We start from the raw sequence: 24,129 nt of genomic DNA, 5'->3' as shown, positions 1-24,129 counted from the left end.
TAAAATAGAAAAACAAAATACTTTTCAATAAAAGTATTTAAATACAAAATGCAAGATACGTAATTTCAAAATATGTTTTCCAAATAAAAAACCTTGTACTTATTTAACTGATTTTAATACTAATGTTTGTTCCAAGAGTTCATCTTTCATGTTGATTCTATGGGGCCTCATAATAATTATACCGAATGAAAATAGTCGTTCAACCGGTGCAGAACTTTGTAAGCAGGTATTAAATTTAAGGAAGAGTTTTTTTTACATTTGAACATCTGTTCAAGGATTCTAAAGCATTGTCTTCATCTTTTAAATATTGTAGGGTTTCCAGATCTAATGTAGTCATCGCTATTGACCTCAAATTTGTTTGATGCGCAATGTTGGCTTAATATTGTTTGTGGTGACAATAGTGACCACATTAAGAATCACGATCAGAGTGTTCATAAATGAACTAATTTTGGATGAATGAAAAATAAGAATGAATTAAAAATTTAACATCTTTTTGTATTTAGAAGATGTATTTGTATTTGTAAGATACAAAATTAAAAATTTTGTATCTTACTAATACAAAATATTTATATAAAGTATTTAAAATAAAATACTAAATACATTTCGAAAAAAGTATTTAGAATATAAAATTAAAATAAGTATTTTGAATTTTGTATTTATATTTAAAATACATGTAAGTATTTCAAATAATTCACATCTCTGCTTTTTCGACCTTAGTTGTCAAAAGTACAAATGTGCTGAACTTTAGCTTAGCTTCAGGTTCTAAAATGGCAAACTAGATCTAGATCGACAGAGTCATTTTAGCTATGTACACCCAGGACAAAATGGATTTACCTACTCAGCTTTCCACTCGAGGCTAAGGTGGGTAGGCAGGAGCATGAGTTATAGCAGAAATTTCATATAACAAAATAGTTCCTACTACAGACCTCCCAACGTGGGCAATCATTTAGATAGCATATAAATACAAAAGTTAAATGTGTCTAAAGTACTATGTGTTACAATCACATCGCTTGCTAGGATAATTCCCATAATTCTGTATTTTATATTTTACTAACTGGTAGTAATAATAATGGTGTAAACAATTTCTGTATTCTTAACCAAAATAACAACTAATCCTGTAATAAATATCAATTCTCCGAAGAACCTTATTTCATTTATTTATACTTAAGGTAGCCTGCCGACACCCACACTTACCTAGCACCTATTGCTAAGCGTACTAGTGTAGCGTAGGCGTGTAGAAGAAAAGTAAAATTCGAATTGTTTAATAAAAATAAAGACACATTTTACTTTATTATAGTATATTTAAAGTTATAAAAATATTAATACAAGTTCTTAATCCTTTGGACTGTATAAATATTGGACTTATAATAACATTTTATTTGTTTGAACTTTGAAGTTCTCAACATTTTTAATGCATCTGAGTATAGCGTTTTGTTTCCTAATTCGAGTTTTCTAAATTATTTGGATTGATATGTTCTTACCTCCTATTTTCCAAGGCCTGAACTCATGAAATGGTAAAAAGATATTGAAAGTCAAACTGCCGACACAGCTGTAACTGTGTATATGTATGTGTATGTGTGTGGATAACAGATAGCCGAGCCTAGCAAACAAAAATAGAGTTTTCTTTGTTTCTTCTTTCGATGATCTGGTCTCTAATATTCAGCGCCGATAAATCTTGACGCTAGCGTTGATTATGTAATCTCAGCTAAAGGTAATTGACCCGAGTAGGGAGTCCTGTGGAATACAGACTCCCTACGTAAGTCAATTTCCCTTCACTGAGATTTTGATATTTTTCTTTTTGAAGGATACAACTGTAAGAGAAAAAAGAATATATTTCTCATTTGGTCGCAGCTTTACCGTCAGTTCTCGAACTGAAAAATAACAGTGGATATAAAACACTCAGATAATAAAAAAAAAAACAATCAAATTAATTTTTTTTTTTTTGGAATTGGGTAACTTTTTCATCAACTTAACATTTTTTTACTAACATCCACTAATCTATACTTATAAAAAATCTGTAGAGAGGTCAATTCTGTACATGAAATATATTTCCAAAATAACTATCAGGGGGTGATTAGGGATCGATACTGATGCCAAAAATGCAATTAGTAAATTTTTTATCTATCTGTCTGTCTGTATAACCGTTATAGAAACAAAAACTACTCGACGGATTTTAACGAAACTTGGTACAATTATTTTTCATACTCCTGAGCTGGTTATAGTATACGTTTCATCACGCTACAATTAATAGGAGCAGAGCAGTGAAGGGAAATGTTGGGAAAACGAGAGAAGTTACTCAATTTTTTAAGCTTCCGTCGCGTGTGCAACCTTAATGGTTAAAGCTACACAGAAATCATGTATGATGAAAATGTTCTCCTTAAAATTATATAAAAAATATCCCACGACAGCATATGTCTATCTTTTATGGTTGACTCACAATAACACGTGTAACTCCCGATAACTTAGCAGTTCGAAGCTTTCTTATTATATTTGTCTACTCTTACGTTTATAACACTCTCAGTCATCCCTAATTAAAAAAAGTTAACATTATTAAATATTCCATAAAAAAGAATCATAGAAATCGGTATAGAAACACCAAAGTTATACATGAAATACGCTAATAATAAGCCATCACGCGTGAATACTGAATCATGCTATAAGGATTATTTTTGTATCTATACTATTATATAAAGCTGAAGAGTTTGTTTGTTTGTTTGTTTGTTTGTTTGTTTGTTTGTTTGTTTGTTTGTTTGTTTGAACGCGCTAATCTCAGGAACTACCGGTCCAAACTGAAAAATTCTTTTTGCGTTGGATAGCCCTTTGTTCGTGGAGTGCTATAGGCTATATATCATCACGCTATACCCAATAGGAGCGGGGCAGTAATGGCTAATCTCAGGAACTACCGGTCCAAACTGAAAAATTCTTTTTGCGTTGGATAGCCCTTTGTTCGTGGAGTGCTATAGGCTATATATCATCACGCTATACCCAATAGGAGCGGGGCAGTAATGGCTAATCTCAGGAACTACCGGTCCAAACTGAAAAATTCTTTTGCGTTGGATAGCCCTTTGTTCGTGGAGTGCTATAGGCTATATATCATTACGCTATACCCAATAGGAGCGAGGCAGTAATGGCTAATCTCAGGAACTACCGGTCCAAACTGAAAAATTCTTTTTACGTTGGATAGCCCTTTGTTCGTGGAGTGCTATAGGCTATATATCATCACGCTATATTCAATAGGAGCGGAGCAGTAATGTCTAATCTCAGGAACTACCGATTCAAACTGAAATATATTTTTGTGTTGAATAGTACTTTGTTTGTGGAGTGCTCAAAGTTATATATCATCACGCTATGACCAATAGGAGCGGAGCAGTAATGAAACATGTTGCAAAACCGGGGAAAATTATGAGTTTTGAGAGCTTCCGTTGCCTGCGCTGCGTAAACGATTAAAGTTATGCAACAATGATGTATGACGGGAATGTTTCACTTAAAAAGTTCTAAAAAATATATTATAAAACAAAAGTCCCCCGCTGCATCTGTCTGCCTGAACGTATTAAACTCAAAAACTACCCAACGTATTAAGATGAAATTTGGTATGGAGACAGTTTGAGACCCTGGGAAGAACATAGGCTCCCGGGAAACTACTACTTTTATAACGGAAAACTTTAGCCTGAAAAACTTTATAACGCGGGCGGAGCCGCGGGCAAAAGCTAGTATAATATATATAAGGTCGCGAACGCACAGGCAGGCGGCTTGCTTGGCACCAAGAGGCTAGCGAATCACCTAGCGAGTAGCTTCGTTAAACGAATATGCTCGAACGTTCGCGACCGGCTCCATTTTTGAAGTCCGAAATCCACGCTGGCGAAGCTGCGGGCGGAAGCTAGTCCTGTAATAATTTCGTCTACTTAAGTCAATTCTTCGAAGATCATATTTTTATTTATTTTAACATTAGCCTGCCTACACCTAAGCGTAGGTACTAAAGTAGATGAAAAATCAAATTAAAATTGTTTAATAAAAATAAAGACATATAATTTATCTATAGAATATTTAAAGTTATACAAATATGAATAAAAGTTCTTAATACGTTGGACCGTATAAATACTGGTCTTGTATGTTCATATTTTAATTGTTTGAACTTTGAAGTTCTAAATCTTGCCGATGTACCTGGGTATTGCGTTTTGACGTTTAATACGGCTTTTCTAAATTCTCGATTGATAAAATCTAGATTTTTATGTATGTACTTACAACTTTCCAATGCCCTAAAATAAAATGGCAAAATTTTTTTTTTTTTTTTATTTTTTTTTTATTTTTAATTTTTATTCCAAGTGCAACTGCCCACCCAGCTATAACTGTGTAATTGGATAACAAATGGCCCGGCCTAGCAAACAAAAATAAAATTTTCTTTGTTTCTTCTTCCAATGATCTGTTTTCTAATATTCGGCGACGATGAATCTTGACGCTTGCGTTGATAATAAACTTCAGCTAAAGGTAATTGACCCGAGCAGGGAGTCCTATGGAATACAGACTCCCTACGTAAGTCAATTTCCCTTCACTGAGTTTTTTTATATTTTTCTCTTTGAAGGACACTGTAAGAAAATAAATATATATCTCATTTAGTCGCAGCTTTACCGTCAGTTCTCGAAGTGAAAAGTAACGGTAGACATTAAACACTCTGAGATAATGTAGATTGTAGGTTCCTTAAAGAATATAAGTAGTAAATAAAGAATAAAACAAAAAAATAATAATCAAATCGTTTCAATCAATAGCAAATTTCATTGTAATTTTTTTTCGTAATTGCCTAACTTATTTGGCGCCTTAACAATTTTTAGAGTTTACTCCTTAACAATCGATTTAATATACGCTCATTGGTTATATTGCAATAAATTAATTTTTACAAGCCTTAACTCAAAAGCGTTACATTTTTCTGCACAATGTACCTTCCTGGCCGACATTTCACTTTGAGTTTATATTTCTGTCAATCATAATGTTACCGACATAATCGACCTTATTCACATTATTAAGAATACATACATGTGTTCAATATTATGTGAGATGCGTTTATACTGTTATATTTAAATGTTTATTTTCTTTCTCTATTGCATATTCCAAGACATCGTACCTCAGGAGTAAACTCCAGTCGTGCGTCGGAGCGACAAACTTATCTCTAGAACGTAATAAAATGAAAATTTCTACAGGAAAAAATAATTGTTATGTTACTTCATGGCACCAATGGACTGATATTCTAGCAAAATCGTGCAAGTAAAAAATGCATCCTGCTCCACTCAATTGACAGCTTGCTTCTTGCTCTTTTACCGTTCTTGAATTTTCAATTATTTTTTCATTTAACACCAAAAATTAAATATATAGGAAAAACATCACAATAATATAAGTAAAGGCATACTATTATTTAGATTTGTCTTCACATCGATTCACATTGTTCATATTATTGTCCTTGATAGTTGATAGCACCTATGAAGCGTTATTGACTGTATGCAGGTAGACGTGCGTTAAAGACAGACTACCTACACAAGTCAATTTAGCCTCAAAGAGCTCATTTATCATTCTTCAATATTCTCTTCTTTTCACTTGCACTTGATAATAAAATGAACAATTATTTACAGATGCGCTATTGTTTAAATTATCTACGTCGGAACTTTTCTCTTGCATTATTTCCTGAACATAGCTCCAATGAAGTGGTATTAACACAAGCAAAGAGTCATGCACGGAAAACAGACTCCTTCCTCATGTCAATTACACCTCAATGAGCTTTTAATACTCTTCTCTTGTTCTTCTTCTGTTTTTTGTCAGTCAAATATTTTTGCGCTCTTATTTAGGTACATTTGTCAATAAAAAAAGGTTCTACATTTAAGACATCTTGAACCTTACGGCAACATAACATTTTATATAAATGTGTCCCCACATATGATGTGTTTAATATTCAATAATATTATTTAACAAAATTTATAATATACTATGTTACAATTTCTGATTAATTGTTAAGGCCGGTTGCATTACAAAATTGAGTTTAGTTTGTTTAGTTCAGCTCATAGAGATGAGAAAACTACAGATTGCACAGTTTAGGCAACACAGTTCTCAGTATGCACACAAGTATGAACAAATATCTCGTCTATGCGAGTTAAGCTAACTCACTATTAGCTCTTGGTCTGCATTATGCAACCGGCTAAGAGCACATAATCGTATTTATTAAATAAAATTATTATATCGCTGGTTCACTATGGTAAGTAAATTCGTAAATTTTTTACTTATGTGGGAAAACTGAGATTTAAAATTTTATGGTTATTAAAAAAAATATGGTTCCCGCTCTGTTTAATTGCAGGGATTATTGGAATTTTTTACTGAAGGAGACATAGAAGAATGTGATATAGATATACTATTTATAATACAATTTGTACAAAAGTTATATCATAGAATCATGTAATAGTGAGCCAGCGATTTATACACAATAAATTTGGTCACAATTAAAATAAATTGAATTAAATTAAATAAAACGAAATTCGCGCCATGTAGTACGCGTGTGATGTATTCTCCGATATTGCCAACTGTAAAAAACAATCCTGAATATCGTTCGGAATTCGGGAAGACATTCTTAATCTCAAAAAACGAATTATATTATATTTTAATTACAAATCATGGTTTGATACATTATATACGGTATGTTATGTTGGGCGAGGGAGGACCCTCATGAATAGAAATTTAAGAAGGACATACAGCGTTCGATTCTCATCCCAAATATACATACAATATACTGGAATTTTATATCCCAAATATACCTACTATTTTACTGGAATTTTAGCATATATTTTTGTCTTCTCAAGCTGTGCTTGAAGAATGAAGGCAAAATGGATCATACTTAAAGGTTATATAAATACTCAATGACCCATAATGTAGGTGAAAAAAGTAGCAAGTTAGCACAAGAGACTCACACGCTCGCGTTGGGAGCCTTTTTACAATTATTGTTTTTTGAGGTTTACTCTATCATTTATCATTATATTTGCATAGTTATATTATTATTAGTTCTTGCAAGCATGAGTAGTGTGTTTAAATAGGTGCCTCTACTAAAATAGGTACAACTATATAGTTTTATATTTAATATACATGCCCATTATACATATTATATATGTGTGTGTCTGTCCGGTGTTGTAGCTGTATTACGGTACGACTGCAGTGATGAAGTCTCGAGGTCCATCCCGGATCGGGAAGGTGATATTGGGGTTTTCTACTCAGTACCAGCCCGGAGTATGAAGTTTGGGTCGGATATGGTGATAGGCTCACCCCCTATCACATTATAGGACGAACTTAGCGTAGAAGTGAGTGCACCAGTTGCAGCTCTGCCTACCCTTTAGATAAAGGGGTGTGTATGCATGTGCGTGTGTAAAATCCATATAGCTAGCTTCGGTCCTACATTTGTAGAAAACATGGGTGTCTACAAAAATTTCCCTAACCTTAACGTAGAGGTACGAATCTAGCTTTAATGATGATAATTGTCATTGACTTACAGTAGATACGTACCTACATACAATAAATAAGAATTCAATGTTTACTCTCATATCGTTTATTTACTGTTAAATAAATTTGATTATCTTAACAAAATTTCAAATCCAGTCAGTTTTACAAGACCAGAAATCGTCACATTTTCTTCATTTTAACTGTGAAGTTTTAAATCTTGCAGACGATGCAGCGCTTTAAACCTCTTCTACCTTTTACTATGTTGTGATTGATTTAAAGGATTTTCCACTACTCCAAATCTGAATTTGAAAAAAATACCAAAAAAAATAAATTTTCGAATTCTCGGGGACAAAGACTTTCCCGCCCTCACACCCACCACTACAACTCCTGTAAGCCAGGAGCAGCAGTGGCACGCATTTTATGACACCGAGTAGGGAAGCTCGGCGAGTCTCAGGGAAAACTAGTTTGTCATTATCCCGCAACGAAATTAATCAAATAGAAAGATAGGGAGGAATTGAAAATGTAAATTTTCGGGGACAGACCTATCGTTTCGAACCAAAAGAAACGCGATGCTAACGGCGTCACTCTAGTCTCTAATGCAGCCGTGCTAAAGTTTTTGGTATGCGGGCCGCAAAATATCTTAGTTATAGTGCCTCGGGCTAAAACATAAATTCATTGATTTTCTTTAGTATCTTATCACATAATTAGAATTATACGTTTTCTTTATATAAAAAGTTAGAAATAAGTACAATTAATCAAATGTTTTTATTTTATAGAATAGATCTTTGGAAAAGTTTCTTTATTTTAAATAATTTTTAAGAAAAGAAAAGCTAAGCGGGCCGCATATTGGGTATAGATGCTGTAAAGAAACTAGCTTAAAAAACGTCGCTAAACACCAAAATGAAACATAAAACAAAACTAAAAATATTGCATAAACTGAAGAAAACACGAATTATTTAACATATCAAATTAGTAAACATATCAAGTGATTAATTTTTTCAAGTTTTTAATATAGCATATACTTACATTTTTTACGGGATCATTAGAACATTACATGAAATTCCATTGCACTACCAAAGCATTTTTGAGGTCTTCTATCCAACCAGGTAGGTATTAGATTTTATTTTTTCTTTTGATTTTCAAGAGAATCCCATAATGCTCTATCCGAGATTTGACAAGGATATTGATTACTCCAAAACTTGCATCTTAATACCTGCAATGGTATTTTAAAAATATCGCTGCAGCGCGGAACTGTAGATTCGGCCCGAGCAGGCGCACGTTTAAATAAACGCGCGGCGTGGCGCTAGCAATTGTTAAAAAATGAGGCCACGTCTACTGGAAGGAGACGGTACCAGTGTTGTTGCAAATCTATTGAATTTTCTTCTTTCGATGTTAGCTTCTAATCTTCACACGTATTGGACTTAAGCAGACAAACTTATCAAAATGATATTGAAACAAACAAGGGACTCATGTGGCATACAGAGTCCCTAGCCGTGTCAATTGCACTTCAATAAGGATTGAGCTGTTCATTTTATTTGTCTTGTAGTTACAGTACGTGGAAAAACAATGTTTAGACATTGCTATAATCCTTACTCGCACTCAGTGATCAGGTGTGACGAAGAATATTCCATCACACAACATACAAACTTATAAGGACAGGTACTTACAGGTAATGGGCCTCTTGGATAGTCTATTAATACCAAAAAACTTATATGTTTTTAGGTGTTCCTTTCTGCATGGGTTTACGTGCACAATCACAACTTATATAAGCAATGATAATTAGGTACAGATCACTCACATGGCAGGATAATATATGACATTGGAGTCAGTGATATTGGAAATTAGTATGTTGTAATAGCGCCATGCAGTGTATTGTAATTCAATATACTGCATGGTATTATTGTTTATGGGCTGTCGTGTCGTTTATCAAGAAGAACGCAGGAAGCTCGTCGCATAATTTAGGTGTAAAAAAAAAATCCACAAAGGACCATTAAAACATTAAACATAAACAAGTAAATCCAAATTTCAGATCACTGGTTATCGTCGCGAATTCATAGGAAAATCCCATGGGAAAAACACTTGAAATAATTCTCGTTTGTTCCAATATTCTCAAATTCTATTCGAAATATTAAGGGCATTTCAAAAATAAGATTTAACCAAGTCGGTTCTGCTGTTCTCGAGTGATACGCTTACCAACGAATGGCACTTCCTATTTATATTTGCATTCTATATCGTGGTGACTCCTCTGTACCGTGATGTGTATTGTGTACGTACTTCTATATTTACGTGTTGCCATCTGCGAAAAAAAATTAAACGCATTTTTATTTTGAAACAACAGATGTCTCTAGCAAATGCTAGTAAACAAATACGAAAGTACAAAATAAACCATGACAGGTCAACCATCGTTGGTTGGTATCATAAACCATTCAAAAACGTGTAGCTGCAATACAGGAACAGTTTTTTTATACTTATGTAGTAAAATCTAAGGCTATTTTACATTTTAAATGCATAAATCAACATACAGTATTCTTCGTTCGTTGTAAATCGAGGTTCTTATTAATTCTTGAATGAGTTAATCTTACAGAAGTTACATTGACGCAAGACAGATGTCACAATGGCACACGGACATTTTACTCACGTCAATTTTACCTCTATAAGCTTTTGAGTCTTGAATTTCTTCGGTTTGAAATGATTTTTTTTCACATATAAGTCCATATCAGCTATAATATATTGTAGATAGGTTCTTAGGGCCGGCGCATACATGGCGGAGCGCAGCGCAGAGAACTTTACACTGTAAAACTATTATCGACATTGACTTCATTGAAATAATATTTAAAATCAGTTAACATAACATAAATTCCTGAAGAATATCAAAGCGACTACATGCGAATGGTAGCACCCAGGTACGCGACTACGCGAGCATGCGCGTTAATCCGCGCGCATCCGCTTTCGGTCGCCTGGTTTGACGAAAGGACGGTTGTGCGATATGGCCGGGAGCCGCCATTTTGTTGTCCACACTCGTACCTTATATTACTTTCGTGTAGCGAACAGCACGTCTCAATCCCTCCTTTTAATTTATGTAAACGTTATGACTGTCGAAAAATTGCAAAACGAATGACGATAGTCTCAATTTGTCCGGTCTAGTGCATACTCGTGCATCCGCATGCAGTGTCGAGGGTGCTCGCACATTCTCAAATAGAAATTCGTCTAACGTGTCACATTTAGAAAACTTCGCAAGCATGTTCTGCTGCGCGCCGCCGTATATGCGCCGGCCCTTAGATATTAATAATCAATACAAGAAATTAAATTAAAATTTTGTTACGATAGGATCCAGGAGGGCATGATGAGTTCTTTTTTTGTAGTAGGCATACACAATATTGCCATCCCTTCCCTATTGGACAACATCATTAATTATAACTATCTCTTTAAGTGAAAAGCGGAGGAGTCAAAGTGCAATAAAACATTTTTTTGAGTTTTGACCCTCTTCACTTACACACATCTGAACTAATCTCTTTTTTTAACAAACTTCTAATAATCGAAATATTTTATATCCTGATTCACTGATTTCTATTCCGTCTTCTTAAATAAATTAGCATCAAAGAAGTTTAATTAACCCAAATAGGGAGTTGCAATTTAAAAGCAAGCTCCATACTCAGGTCAATTTTACCTCTACGAGCTTTTGTTATTCTTCGGTCTTCTCTTCTTTTTTCATCCCAAAATTATAATAGGCAAAAATGTCTTCAAACTATCTAAAGACGCGATGAGGAAATATAATCTCGGTTTTCATTAAATCTTAAATAATTTTTAAACAGTTTATTCCTCACTCTATTGAGTTTGTAGAATTGGCGACCACAAATCATTCGCAGATCCATTGATTGTGAAAAACAGTAACGATTGAGAAGCCGATGGCGAAAATGGACAAAGTTTAAAATTAGATTGAAAAAGCCTGTCTTAGAAACCGTACTTACTTATTCATAGATGCAGCGTGTAGGCCGGGTGATTATTTTAACATGCAGACAGTTACTGGTCGGTATCTGGGTTGACAACATCTAAACACTATATATTCCGTATTTACTCGGTAATACTGACATAAAATCCGATGAATCTGTGACAACGTAAGGTTGGCGAGCATTAACAGATCTAGTTTAAAAATCCATCTCCTAATGAAATCTATAGATACCTAGCGGCAGCTCGGACTTCGTCGCATGAAAAGCCCTTAACTTCAAAAATCAGTAAAGCGAACTACAGCGCCATCTACTTATAAACAAAATCAAATACTTTTGACGGTAGCAAATTACTGAGATATAAGTTAGATATGTGTTAATCTAGGACATCGACGACATGATCTATCCGTGTACCAAATTCCATCCATATACGTGCAATAGTTACTGTGTTTACTTTTAACAAACATTCAAACATTTTCACAAATTTGCGCATTCATATTTGTAAGAAAGGAGATAAGATATAGGTAACTACAAAGGGAGAAAATTTAAACACATTTGCTATCTTACTATCAGGCAAGATCACGAATGGGTTAAACTCAAGCGCAAACTGATCCCACCAAAGCCCGTTTTGCCAAACTCGACTCGAAATTATTTTTCCTCAGCGCGGGAATATTATTTTCGGGTAGTCTTCACATCGTTGTATCAGCCATACTTCTTCGAACTCCCGGCACCAATGAAGCCGTATTGACGAAAGCAAAGAGCCGTGAAAGGGAACAGACTCCTTTCTCAAGTCAATTAGGCCTCAGTGGACCTTTGCTATCTTCATGCTTGCAGGCGCGTGCTTTTCCAATTCTTAGTAAATCCTTACCATTCTGCTTCCTGGTTAAGCTTTGTCGACGGTCTTAGCAAGCAACGGTAGGCATGTATATTGTAAATACATTGCACATACGTCGATAGAAAACAAAACACAGCCTAGTCAACCATAGATGTTATGAACCCGCGGCGCACGAATAAGCGCCTGCGAGCTGACGCACGCAGTATAACACGAGTTTATAGAAGTTACAAATATTAAGTACTTACAAAGTAGAGTATTATAATATAATGGATTAAAAGTATATAATGTACATTCAACACGATATAGGATATTTTGATACAAATACCATAATACCAGTTACCTCTTAGGCCGGTAGCAGCTTCTGCCAGTTGTGTCAAAAAGACATAAGAATCCGCTGTTGGATAATGGAACTAATGTACTTACTTGGTATAGTGAGATTTGAGATCTTATGTCCTAATGCAAAAAGCGCAGGGTAAATTTATCCTATAATATTTAATAGTTTCGAAGAACGTTGCTATTGTTTATAGATAGGCGTTTATTTTCAGCTGGCTGTTCTTTTAAGAGTTTTGAAAAATAAGTATAGAAATTATAGACGTTAGTGCTCTTTATATTACTCTACAGAACAGTGAAATTGTTGCGATAGACGATATACGGGCTTTATAACAGTTATGTAACTAATTCCATAATGGGATTGATCTGTTTTTAGAATTTCAGTGTACAATTAAAGTTTCCGTCGTTCTACGTTGTTTTTGAGCTAAGAGTCGAATGGATTACGTAAGGACTCACTCATGTGACATTTCAGTTTTGCCTTATTATTCAGATTTCCCCTTTCGTAACATGTATTATTGCCATTGACGTATATTCTATAGACACGAACGTCCATATAAACTATTTGTTCTAAATCTGAACTGAAATGGCGACCAAAACTTCACTGTCGTAATCTATTTATTCACTTGTACAACAAATAATTTTACTTATTTGACTAATATTTTTTATTCACACCCAGGTTTGCACTTAGACTCGCGTTTTTATATTATGAGCGTACTCCGTAAACAACCAAACGCATCAATATTCACACCATGCTGAAATACGTTTGAATGGATTACAGTTCGATTCAGTTGAACGCAATGAATGTTCGGAACGCCAAATCTAGTACATAGAACATATACTTATGATGATTGTTGCTCTTTATTTTCTCTATCTAGTATTTGTATTAACTCCAAGGAAGTCTGATACAATTGTTACAGGATGTACTTATAGTCATTTTAATTAAAGATAAAATAAGCAAAAACATTTACGTTTACCAGAAATTTAGTTTTATTTTAATTGATGGCGCCTCAAAGTTTGTATATGTTAAAGACCCTCTTTCAATATATGCTTTATGTTTTTTTTTGAGAATCTCACATATATATACAGATAGAATGCTCGCTTTGCCGGTTTAGGTATTCGTAAATTTCTCTTAAAATTCGAACACATAACTTTTTTACCATGGCAAAAGAAATTATTTTCATTCCTCATTTCATATAGGTAGATGAGACATCACTTGCATGTTTATTTCAAAATACTCTTACCCTTCGAGGTGGGAATTGTCATCATATATATTAATACCTACCAAATTTCTCTCTCAAACAGCTTTCCAATACATATTTTCGAATACAATGACTATGACAACGAACGTATAGATATGATTACACCGGAACATCTTATTTTGTTATGGAATCCTAAATAATGATAATGAACATGAAGTTACCTTTATAAGTGGGCCTGTACTGGCCTCTTGACGATGATCTTCTAGTCTATGGTGATTCCTATTCTAAGTTGATGTTGATGGGCCGCCAATTGCGCGACGTCATTCGGTGAATTCTGAAGAAAGAATTCATAATAAATAATAACGTCCAGGTCGATATTTTATTTTACCAGCAGTTTTTATCGTGATTTGTAAAAAAATTAAAACATAAGTACAATGGATAGGCCATTGTGATATCTAATATTCCATAAGTCTGGTCACACGGCTCGTGGTCAGTTATCGAAGACGTAGGCATTACGTGACGCTCCTCTCTATCTATACTATTATATAAAGCTGAAGAGTTTGTTTGTTTGTTTGTTTGTTTTTGTTTGTTTGTTTGTTTGTTTGTTTGTTTGAACGCGCTAATCTCAGGAACTACCGGTCCAAACTGAAAAATTCTTTTTGCGTTGGATAGCCCTTTGTTCGTGGAGTGCTATAGGCTATATATCATCACGCTATACCCGATAGGAGCGGGGCAGTAATGGCTAATCTCAGGAACTACCGGTCCAAACTGAAAAATTCTTTTTGCGTTGGATAGCCCTTTATTCGTGGAGTGCTATAGGCTATATATCATCACGCTATACCCAATAGGAGCGGGGCAGTAATGGCTAATCTCAGGAACTACCGGTCCAAACTGAAAAATTCTTTTTGCGTTGGATAGCCCTTTGTTCGTGGAGTGCTATAGGCTATATATCATCACGCTATACCCGATAGGAGCGGGGCAGTAATGGCTAATCTCAGGAACTACCGGTCCAAACTGAAAAATTCTTTTGCGTTGGATAGCCCTTTATTCGTGGAGTGCTATAGGCTATATATCATCACGCTATACCCAATAGGAGCGGAGCAGTAATGGCTAATCTCAGGAACTACCGGTTTCAACTGAAAAATTCGTTTTGTGTTGGATAGCCCTTTGTTCGTGGAGAGCTATAGGCTATATATTATCACGCTATATTCAATAGGAGCGGAGCAGTAATGGCTAATCTCAGGAACTACCGATTCGAACTGAAAAAATATTTTTGTGTTGAATAGTCCTTTGTTTGTGGAGTGCTCAAAGTTATATATCATAACGCTATGACCAATAGGAGCGGAGCAGTAATGAAACATGTTGCAAAAACGGGGAAAATTATGAGTTTTGAGAGCTTCCGTTGCCTGCGCTGCGTAAACGGTTAAAGTTATGCAACAATGATGTATGACGGGATTGTTTCACTTAAAAAGTTCTAAATAATATAACAAAAGTCCCCCGCTGCATCTGTCTGCCTTAACGTGTTAAACTCAAAAACTACCTAACGTATTAAGATGAAATTTGGTATGGAGACAGTTTGAGACCCTGGGAAGAACATAGGCTCCCGGGAAACTACTATTTTTATAACGGAAAACTTTAGCCTGAATAACTTTATAACGCGGGCGGAGCCGCGAGCAAAAGCTAGTATGAAATATTAATAAAATATGTTGCTGTGACCATAGGTAATATACAGGAAGATACTATTCTAAGCCTCTGCGATATAAGCATTAGTAGGTATATATTTTGTGAAGGGTCAGTACTAGTTTCCTTCCCATGTTGAAGAATAACTTGGGGGACAGCAATCCTAACTTACTACGAAGTCTTTTGGATACCTACTAATAATACAATGCTCGCTTATGTCATCTATAAAAAAATCGATGACAGAAAGCGCCTGGTTTTTCAAAATAGTTATGTCACCTTTAGACAGATATGTTTGTGATGTGAATATTTTATTTGCTAATATTCAACATTTCTATTATACCAATATTTGATATAAACATATCGCAAAAGGCGACAACGTTAACCACTGACAATGAGCGTCGAACTTCTAAATAATGTATGCAATGGGGCGAGTATACATGGGACATCCTATCGATTCTGCTGTCAGCTATGAAAAATTAATATAGTTTCGATTTTGTGCAGTATTGATTTGAAGCTAATCCAAACTTTACAGTTTACAAGGCCCTTGCACTGTAACAGATAAAAATATATCATTTTCTGTGAAGGTGAGCACTTATTACAAAAATAAGTTTTCATTCAATATAACAATCTTGCCAATTAATACAGTAATTTGTATCTGGTACTTAATTAACTTCGTGGCGTTGCAAAAGATTATTGAGCATGGCAAGAAGAAGTTAGTGAGTTCGAATCCCGCATTGAGGGATGGTTTTATATATTTAATAAATGATTACTTCCGGAATTTATATATTGGAATTGAGATTTTGAAACAGTCCTTGTAAGTTTATTTACCTTATGAATAAAGGGATTGTTTAATAAAATAAAGTTCAATTTGTCCGCCGTTGTATAGGGCATGTCATGCAAGATAATTTATTTAGATAGAACTCCAAAAAACGAGCCTATTGAATTAAATTATTCTATTTTAGACTTCCGATTTTGAGCTTTTTATAATTTTATATTACCTCATCATTACACTTGAAATAAACGCTTACGATATATAATTGTTTGTTCAATTGGAACGCACCCAAAAGAAAAAAATAGTAGTCAAAAATCCAGTGTTCTTGTCTCTCTTTCACAACAAATTGAAATTTGAAGTATAACCGCGAATGACCATATTTTATTTTTCCTTTACATCAACGAACGACAACTGAAAGCTACCTATTACACCTCTATTGACGAATCAATGAAGTTATTTTTATGAGTCTCATCGCCAGATTTCATTCTAAATATTTCTATAAATGTAGGGGTCTAAAATTATTCTAACGTACACATTTTTGCTACTTTATCATGGAATAAGTTTAAAGTTAGTTGGAATTTGTTCGAAATAAAGAATAGAAAAGAAGTACTTTTTACTATTGTGCCGAAATATTACCAGGTGCGCTTGCGACGGTCAAATTTTGTCATTTTTCGTTTTAACATTATCTTGCAGTAACTAAAACGCATCTCAAATACTTTATTTTTAATAGTTAGCTAGATGTTGCGAAGTACTTATAATGGGTTTTATATGAGTTTCGGTTGCTTTGCAAGCGTGTTTCTAATTTTATCGTGCAACGTTCAAGGCCGTAGATTTTTCACCATTTACTGCGACTTAGGGCTGGTTTAATAGAGATTTAATACCATCGTAGAGCTTTAGCCACGGTACCAAAGTATAAATAACAAAGAAATTTAAAAATATTTCCCTTTTGCTTATAAAGCCGTAGATGTAGTTTATTTGGTTTGTTATTTTACCACATTACTCAAAAATACTTGAATGATGATATTGTAACTGTATCTATAGTTTTGGGTTCATATATTAGTAGGAATTCTGGGTAAAAAGACACTAATCATCATTTGCTGCTATGCAGGTTAAATCAGCTAACATGAAAAAACGTTTGATACCTAAACATTTTATTAATCAGCAATATTGACGTAAAGAAATCAACAATCAAGTCACAGAACATTAACACTATTGGAGTACCTAGTCAGCAGACTGCACGCCATGTCTTATTCGATTATGAATTCACTAATATGTAACACAAACTTTGTTGATATTAAATAAAAATAGAATTCAAATTTTAGCTATTGTTACGGCCCAAAACAATCCAGAACGAAATGAATCATTCACATTACATACAGATACATAAAGGCCATTAGTAACTCGAGACCATGTCAGCAATAGATCGTAGGAACTAACAATATATGCAGCAATTTTATACAATAAATATATACTTATGTAAAACCGATTCTACTGCACCAAAACAACAAAACAAATATGTTTTAAAAAATGGCGAGATTTTCCTTTGATTTGCCATTCAGGCTACGCCCTACTCTTGTGGTAACAGTCTATTTCCAACAAAAGTATAGTAACAGTAGACTCGGCTTCTTGATATCAATAAACACAATTTATCTAAAAAAGCAATTTTTAACATAAGTTCCTTTGCACTTAATAGTATTAACTACTAAATCAAAGCGAAACTCTTACAATATGCAAAATAAAGTTCACAAAGTACACATAGCTTCAAGGAAAATGCATGCAAATATTCAGGAATGTGCAGGACAGCAGAGTTTAAGTTTGTGTGACATAATATACTTGATACCTTTGCAGTAGGGTATGTCGGGACAGAACATTGGATGATAACCATTCACAGCACAGGCTCGCTTATTGCCAATGTAGTGGCACGGAGACTTACATCGTGACCGTTGCTTTCCATGTGCATAGAATATAGCATTATCCCGCTACAGTCTACATAGATGATTACCATGATTATATACGTACAACACATTGTGCAAGCAATGTAAGTATCTCATTTTACTCAATAAATGAAACCAGAAACTATCCGATGGCCTTTTTTTTTCATTTTAAACTGTGCACGTTATGGCTAAAATTTACCATAGAATAACAACCGTTGGTTGTTGCACTTTTACTAACGCGTGCTAACAAATACAACTAAACTTTAGAAAATAATGCTTATAAAATATTCACAAATATCAATTTTATTCCCCTATTATCTATGTTGTTTACAAATTTCATCTGAAGGCAAAGTGTACATTGGGTGATATTGTAACACTGCTAGGTTAAAATAATTTTCAAATTGCTTCATATTATACTTGGATAATTTCATAGCTTTGAAAGTAGTAAGAAAAAAGCAATTGACGACTCTTATAATTACTGAAACCACACTATAATTACACACTATAAAATTTACATGTTGTTAATTATATTTGTATGATGTTATTAGGTGTTACGCTTGATCCACTGTGAGATTACATCCCCTCCCACCCCCTAAGCTTAGTGCGTTAACAGTCTGTTTCCTTCCTCTTCTTAACTCTTCCTTCCTAATATCAATAGTTGTCTGTCGGTCAAATTGAAATGCCATCGACGTTTATCGCGTCTTGTGAGTAAGTCCAAAGATAATGTAACACTATGGCACAAGAGGGCAGTTCCTTAGAAAAAACAATACGACGCTTTCAGAAACATGTACTAGACTTAATATAAAAAAAAATATGGGGCCCATGACGTAATGTAAGAGCTGCCAATATGATCACCTTAAATAGGGATGTACATTTTACAGGCACGCACACTTTTAATCGATAAATATGTCGCTGCAGAAATGTAGGGTTACTAGTATTTTGTTCATTTTGTATTTTAAATAACCACCAACGCCAAAGCTAACTCTCGGTTTAAACTATGGTTACGTGGCAATTTTCTGACAAGTACCAGTTAACGTTTGTGTAAGAAGAAAAATAATCCAATGTATAGTCGAATTATATAGTTTATTAGTAATAAAATCACTATATAAAATGTGTCAATGATTCTGCCGACTTTTAGTCTAAAGATATACAGATAGAACAGTAGTTTTCCTTAATTGAGCTTTTTGCAGTAATTTCCTTTGACAGGCAATAACTGCAAAAATTTTAGTTGTTGTAGTTTTCCAATGAGTATGTAAACAAAGTCTTCTTTTTCGGTATCTTTAACCCATTGTTCGCATCTAGCAAAATACGTTTAATGCATTATTATATTAGCAGTGCATTTATAAATTTTATGAACATAAAATTGTGAATGTAAATTTAAATATCGATAAAACTAATGACAAACACTATTCACACCGCTGATAGGGTATTTTTTAAAATTAGTATTATTTTGTAGCCTAAACCGGTTAAATTACGTAATTCGTTTACTCTAATAGCCTTACAAAATTGTTTCTGATGCTTTCCTATCTTCATCCAAAGGACATTAGACCATTAAAATTCGCTTTTGGTCATTAAGCCGACACGTTTTTATATCACATATTTCACATTTTCTTTAAATATTACTCCACGATCATTCACTTGACATAAAAACGAATTTATGTAATTAATTCAAAACCTACCATAAGTTTAAAACAATCAAACAATTTTCACAACATGATGACAAGACGGCATTTGAATTTAGTGACAGACAACTATTGGCATTATATATAAACATTAAGAAAAATAAGCAAACACACACCGCAAACGCAATGCTCAGGGGCGTAATCTCACAGTGTGCCGAGCTACGAGTGAAACCGATATATTTGTTTTCTATCCATCGGGGGGGAAGTTTCATTAAAATCAACATTTGGACTATACTACTCCGCGGGACCTGCGGTGTTACAAACCCACCGACAAAGTGGAGAGCGCGGATATCGGACTGATTTATACTCTTAAACGCTTGCCACCTGGTCCAGTTAAAGCAGACAAGTTAAGCATAGCCATTATATCTTCTCCTGTATGAAAGGGTGCGCCAGGCAATGGTTGACGGACGCTCGTTTGGCGGGGTCCAGCATCAGCATGCGCTCCAGCAGGTCCTTGAGCTGCGTCATCTTCTTGGCCTCGGGCACGGGCAGGCGGTGGTGCGCCGGCGCCAGCTCCGCTTGCAGGTCGCGCGTCGCTTTTATACTTGAAATTGTCACTACTTTTTCCTGTAGAAAAAACAAATATGTTCAGGTGATACCCACGGCAGGCCGATGTAATAACCGCATTTATTGGAGGGTATCTATTAAAAAATTAGACTACAATAGAAAGAAAGTAAACATTATTTTAGGATGTTTAAAGATTTGGTTGTTTATTTTTTTTAATTATTCGTAAATATTTGCACATTCCCGCTCGTACATCGTGCGGTCATTTACAAATGGGCATATCATGGATATAAAATTTGTATTTATTTTTGTTGAAATTGATTTTTGTAACATCAAATGAAACATGTAATGCCATCTGTTGAAAACAATGTTAAGTAGTAATCGAAACGAAGTGCATAATTCATTCAATTTTGGTTCATTAGTTATCATTCGGAACAAATATATGTTTCTTTTTATTGATTAGTTTTTATAAAATATATTGTGCACTGTTCGCCGTCTTGAAAAAAAGCAACGCGTTTTATAAATTTTTATACAATCGTATAATTTACCGCGACGAGTAAGTTTTTATAATATATGTTAGCAATAATTCCTGTATAGTGATTATATTCAAAAATATTTATACAACGCGCCAAAAATTCGTTACTCAATAGAAACTTATTAATGTATACTGAAACATTTACTACATTTATTACTACATTAAAACAATCCCGTATTTGGAAAGGCATTTCAGAATATACTATAATGGATATATATTTTGTTTTGTATCAGATTCGGTATTGTTCGCGGCTTCGCCCACATACAATGCCTTTCTTGTTACAAGGCTCCCTAAAACAGTACAGTGTACAAAGCGCAGCATATATTTCTGCCTGATTACTGCAGACTGTATGATCGCAGCTAAGGTCATTTTAAATGTCCAAATAAAAAAAAATGTTTATTTCCCATGCGAATAAATTTATTTTAGCAAATTACTGGGATACAGTGTACCCTACGTGTTAATCCAGGACACGGTCTATGCGTGTGCCAAATTTCATCCAAATCCGTTAAGATATTTACGCGTTTACTTTCAACAAACATCCAAACATTTTCGCAAACTTCCACGTTGTATTAGTTAAATTGGTTCGAAAATGTTCCTTGTAAATTGTCCTAATAAAGTCAAATCATGTTTTAAAGGCGAATATGTCTTCAAGACTATTTCAAAATATATTAAAACCTCGCAGTTACAGATAAAAGTAAACAAGTAAGATACAGTACCAAGAATCGCATAGACGAACAGTATTTTTTTTTAATTAACATTCGGAACTATACATTGATGAATGATGAATATCGGTAAAGTAACGCCATTTAACAAATTTTTCCCATACTTACCAATATCCATAACAAAATAATGTAACAATTTTCAAAAACAATATTGCATGGAACATTAAGTTCAACATCTTTGAAGTTATAATACTATAATACTATATTATGCATATTGCAGTACCTATATGGCACTGTGGTTCTTTTACCTGTCCCTACTTGTTTCAGGAGAAATCAAAGTATATTATCACGAATCACCGTATTATTGTAACATTGTTATAATTTTATAAAGCATCTTTATCACTGAATCATATAACTGATATACTGTAAAGGTACTCACTCTCTCGGTAATTTTATCCAACTCGTGGTACATAAAGTTGCAGTTTGAGTCAAAGTGTTGATCTTTGAAATGACCCTTCTTGATGATCTTATTTGGAATTTTTCCCTTTAAATCCATAAAGTATTTTAACATTTCGTTATTTGACTTCCCGCTGAACATGATCTTGCCAGTTGACAGCTCGTATATGGTGCAAGCCGTGGACCACATGTCGATCCCGTGGTCATAGCTCACACCGAGGATGATCTCCGGGGCTCGATAGAAACGTGAGACGAGGTACGGCGTGATGTCGTTGTCTGAGACGTGAGACGCGGAGCCGAAGTCGCACAGTTTGAGCATCAGCTTGCTCTCATTCACCAAGATATTATCGGGCTTTATGTCTAAAAAAGTAAAAACTGTTAACATCTATACTGCAGCAAGGAAAATGAAATTAAGTCCTCGAAGAGAAGTAAGTCTTCTGTTGCGCCTTAACACAAATTAAACTTACCTGCGTGCAATATACCAGTTTTCTTCAACAATTTTAATGCCAACAATATCTGTTGCGTGTAGCTCCTGACGGCCTTGATGTGAATACCGCTGTTTTTGCCGTACTTCTTGAGCACCTCGCGCAGGTTCATCGACAGCGGCTCCAACACCATGCACAAGTGTCGTTTGTGGAAGAAGTGCCTAAACAAACGGAGACAGTGGAACTTGTCATCGGTGTCCGCGTCGTTTAACCGCTTCAAAATCTCCAACTCGCGAAGACCAGTTTTGTGCCTGTACAAATGATCAATATTAAATTTCACTGCATATTAGCGACTACTATATTTTGTTGCGTTATCACATGACCTGTTGACCAAACTGGTGTATAAGTTGTCGGCGTCGCTTTATGATGTCAGCAATACCAGAACAAAGTCAAGCCACTGCTCATGATGGACGGTCTCTCTGGACAACACATTCAAAAAGATACAAAAATTTATCTAATTTATACTAAAACGTAGGAGATTATGAGGACATACATAATTTCGTTGTTGCGAATAATCTTCACGGCGACGTCAGCGTTGTCGCGAGCTAGATCGCGCGCGCGCACTACGTTCGAGAACACGCCATGTCCTGTGTACCCGTAAACGCTATAACGATTGTCCAGAGTTTCTCCTATTCGGACCCTGCGAAACGAGAGAGTTTATCATATTCCATTATGTTTCTATTTTAAAGCCTCATTACTGTTTTCATACCTATAGTATCCTTCAGCGTCATCCCAGTTGTCTGTAAGCGATGGATTTTCCAATACGTTTTTACTTCTAGGCTTACCGGCAGTAGGAGTCTGAAATAAAAAACAAAGAATGTAATATAACCCAGAATATGTTAAGATTATCGCCCATAAAGCAGCACGAAGTTATACTTTTTTGCGTTTTATAATTATAACGCGGCATGACACAGCTCACGTTCGTCATAATACTCACATCAACACTGTCGAAGTTGTCCTGATCAGCAAACATGTCCCACTCGCCGCTTTTGATGGACTTCTCAAGTTTTATGCCACTTGTCGCTTCATCGTCAATGTTTTTGATGAGTTGATCACTTTTCGTCTCAGTTTTCGGTGTCCTTTCTCCTTCTGCAGGTTCTGATTTGTCGTCAGATGCATCATAATTTTTAGTGCTTCCTAACTTTGTTGGGGAAGTGACAGCCATGGTTTGCTGTTCCGGAACGGAATTAGCGTGGTTCGCTTGGTTGTCACCACCTAGCCTCTGCAGCAAACATATGAATTAGGTTAATATTAATAAATGTTGGCAAATCTTTCTCATTCCTTTTACACGATTATAATTACAAAAGCAGCATTTTAAAAAGATTGAAGTGTTTCAAATAAGCGGTGTCATGTATACCTTCATGAGTTGTTCCCTCTGTTTGCGTCTCCTTTCGATAATCTGCTCTTCTGTTTCTTCATCTTCATCAGTATTGATATCAATATTCAGCTCCTCGTCGCTCGAGCTTGCCACTAACTGAGGCACTTCATTGGGTGAACTCTGGGAAAGAACGTCATTATGAACATATTATTCACGGCTCTACATGATGCTGTTACAAATGGTTACTTAAATATTCCAACCAGCTCTGAAGTAGTTAAGCGATCCAATGAAGCTGCAACTGTTTTTTAATTTAATTCTGTATTAAAACA

General features: G+C 34.8%; 1 protein-coding gene across 3 annotated transcripts in view; it reads right to left on the bottom strand.

Annotated features, from left to right (window-relative positions):
- Window positions 1–17,358: 17,358 nt before the first annotated feature.
- The window catches only part of LOC115439915 (serine/threonine-protein kinase prp4), a 29,118-nt gene continuing 22,347 nt past the window's right edge, over window positions 17,359–24,129 (bottom strand). For all 3 annotated transcript variants that reach the window (XM_030163986.2, XM_030163985.2, XM_030163984.2), the window contains 7 exons: window positions 23,840–23,980; window positions 23,420–23,704; window positions 23,192–23,280; window positions 22,976–23,122; window positions 22,465–22,733; window positions 21,981–22,357; window positions 17,359–20,407 (listed from right to left, as the gene is read on the bottom strand). In XM_030163986.2, coding sequence (XP_030019846.2) covers window positions 20,201–20,407; window positions 21,981–22,357; window positions 22,465–22,733; window positions 22,976–23,122; window positions 23,192–23,280; window positions 23,420–23,704; window positions 23,840–23,980 — 1,515 coding nt within the window. In that variant the 3' untranslated portion in view covers window positions 17,359–20,200. The remainder of the gene's footprint in view (window positions 20,408–21,980; window positions 22,358–22,464; window positions 22,734–22,975; window positions 23,123–23,191; window positions 23,281–23,419; window positions 23,705–23,839; window positions 23,981–24,129) is intronic.

Source organism: Manduca sexta, chromosome 27 (assembly GCF_014839805.1).
Source record: "Manduca sexta isolate Smith_Timp_Sample1 chromosome 27, JHU_Msex_v1.0, whole genome shotgun sequence".
NCBI classification, from domain to species: domain Eukaryota; kingdom Metazoa; phylum Arthropoda; class Insecta; order Lepidoptera; family Sphingidae; genus Manduca; species Manduca sexta.
Note: the sequence above shows the minus strand (reverse complement) of the source record. Positions and strands in the feature narration are given on the sequence as shown.